Below are 1,693 nucleotides of genomic sequence, written 5' to 3' on the forward strand. Positions count from 1 at the left end.
AATGGTAAGTCCCGGTAATTCTCACCTGATAATCTACAAGGAGTTCGGGTCCTTTGAAGTATCTGGAAGCCACTCTGACATTGTACTCTTGGCCAGGGTGATAGAACTCAGCCAAACCCCAGTCTATTAGTCTAAGCTAGAAACGGGAGAAACAAAAGACAAGAGGCTCAAGGGATGCTCCAGCTCTCCACTGTCTGAGTGACACTCAGGTGAGTTTGGTTTGATGCTTCATTTACGAGTCTTCCATTTTTATATTAATTTTAAATCGATTGCAGTATCTGTTTCGATATTCTCCCCAAACCCGTATCACCAACCTGTCTGAACAACACCCCCTGCTCACAGCCCCGGTTATGGGTTACTTAGAACCCGTAAACACTTAAGCAGCGTCTAGAGCTTCATTTCACGTTCGTCCACACGACGGAAGCGCAGCCCCCTTGAAGATGTCTGCTAGCACTGCACCACACCACACCGGAGGAACTATCCCCAAAGGGATGCCGGTTTGCCGAGAGAGAAGGAGGAGCTTTCCCGGCCCTCCACCTGCCGTTACCTTTCTGTGCTCGTGGTCAATCATGACGTTGTGAGGTTTGACATCTCTGTGCATGATTCCCATGCTATGGCAGTAATCTAGAGCCTGGAGGGGACACACAAAGAAGCGGATGCTGGAGCCACGAGAACCTTTCGAGTTCGATCACCAGCACAAGGATTTCCACATATGCCAAGTCTTAACTAGAGCAGCAAGACTTCACTGCTCGCTGTTATAACCCGGGCTGGGCTCACGCACCACAGAAAACCCCTCTGGAGCCTCCTCTCAAAAGGAGCTCCCAGAAGCACCTCACGTGCTTCCTCATAAAGTGCAAGTTCAGAGGCCCCAAGAGCAGTTTCTGGGCACTATTGATTGAACAACCCTCCCCTTCCCCACGCTTCCGAGACAAGTACTTTCTGTTCTTGTTTCAGAAGGGTGGACAAACACCTTTGGCTCACACTACATCAGAGCAGAAACCAGCCAGAACAGCTCACAATTCTGTGTTCAGAGGCTACGGGGACTTTTGATTGCGGCTCTTAAGTTATCTCAGAGCACCCAAAGACTCCTCAAAATAAATGACTAGAATTTGTTGCAGTAACATGGCTGAATGATCGATACTGATTGTATGTAGATTTTTTTCTGTCCAGTTTTTCCATAGGCGTTCCTGTCCCTTCCCTCCTTAGTAACATGAGAACCATTTCTACAGGATCAGCTGAGCGCAGACCCTAGAAATAACCGACAGAACAGCAGAACACAACTTACCTTCAAAATCTCATACATGTAGAATCGAATATCATAATCTGTTAATGTCTGGTATAATTGCTGTGGGACACAAACACATCACATCAGGGTTCAACACCCAAGAAAAACATCACCTCCCTGACAACCCAGAACGACCCAGCCCTGCCCTCCGCTGCTGTGGGTCTCTAAACCCATGTGAAGGAACAGTAAAAGTCATCCAAGTGACTCCAATCCCACAGTCTGCTCCTCTCCTCTTACAGACCATACCCCTCGTTCACCCCCAGCTCTGCTCAGACACTACACTCTTGTCCTGGCACTAATCCCCTCGAGCTGCGTTTGCCCAGCACGATGCACCGCACGTCTCAAAACAACGGTGCTCTACAACGTGAAGCAGCGCTTCCAGATGGCACCACTGAGGCAGGTCAGTAG

At 48.9% G+C, this 1,693-nt stretch overlaps 1 protein-coding gene across 1 annotated transcript in view; it reads right to left on the minus strand.

The window, feature by feature from the left end:
- LOC104496442 (casein kinase II subunit alpha) overlaps positions 1-1,693 on the minus strand; it is a 9,386-nt gene that overhangs the window by 4,559 nt on the left and 3,134 nt on the right. Inside the window, exons 5-7 of the mRNA XM_010139559.1 lie at positions 1,286-1,345; positions 548-631; positions 26-136 (exon numbers count right to left, since the gene is read on the minus strand). Coding sequence (XP_010137861.1) covers positions 26-136; positions 548-631; positions 1,286-1,345 — 255 coding nt within the window. The remainder of the gene's footprint in view (positions 1-25; positions 137-547; positions 632-1,285; positions 1,346-1,693) is intronic.

The sequence above is a fragment of the Buceros rhinoceros genome, unplaced genomic scaffold (genome assembly GCF_000710305.1).
Source record: "Buceros rhinoceros silvestris isolate BGI_N320 unplaced genomic scaffold, ASM71030v1 scaffold40987, whole genome shotgun sequence".
NCBI lineage: Eukaryota > Metazoa > Chordata > Aves > Bucerotiformes > Bucerotidae > Buceros > Buceros rhinoceros.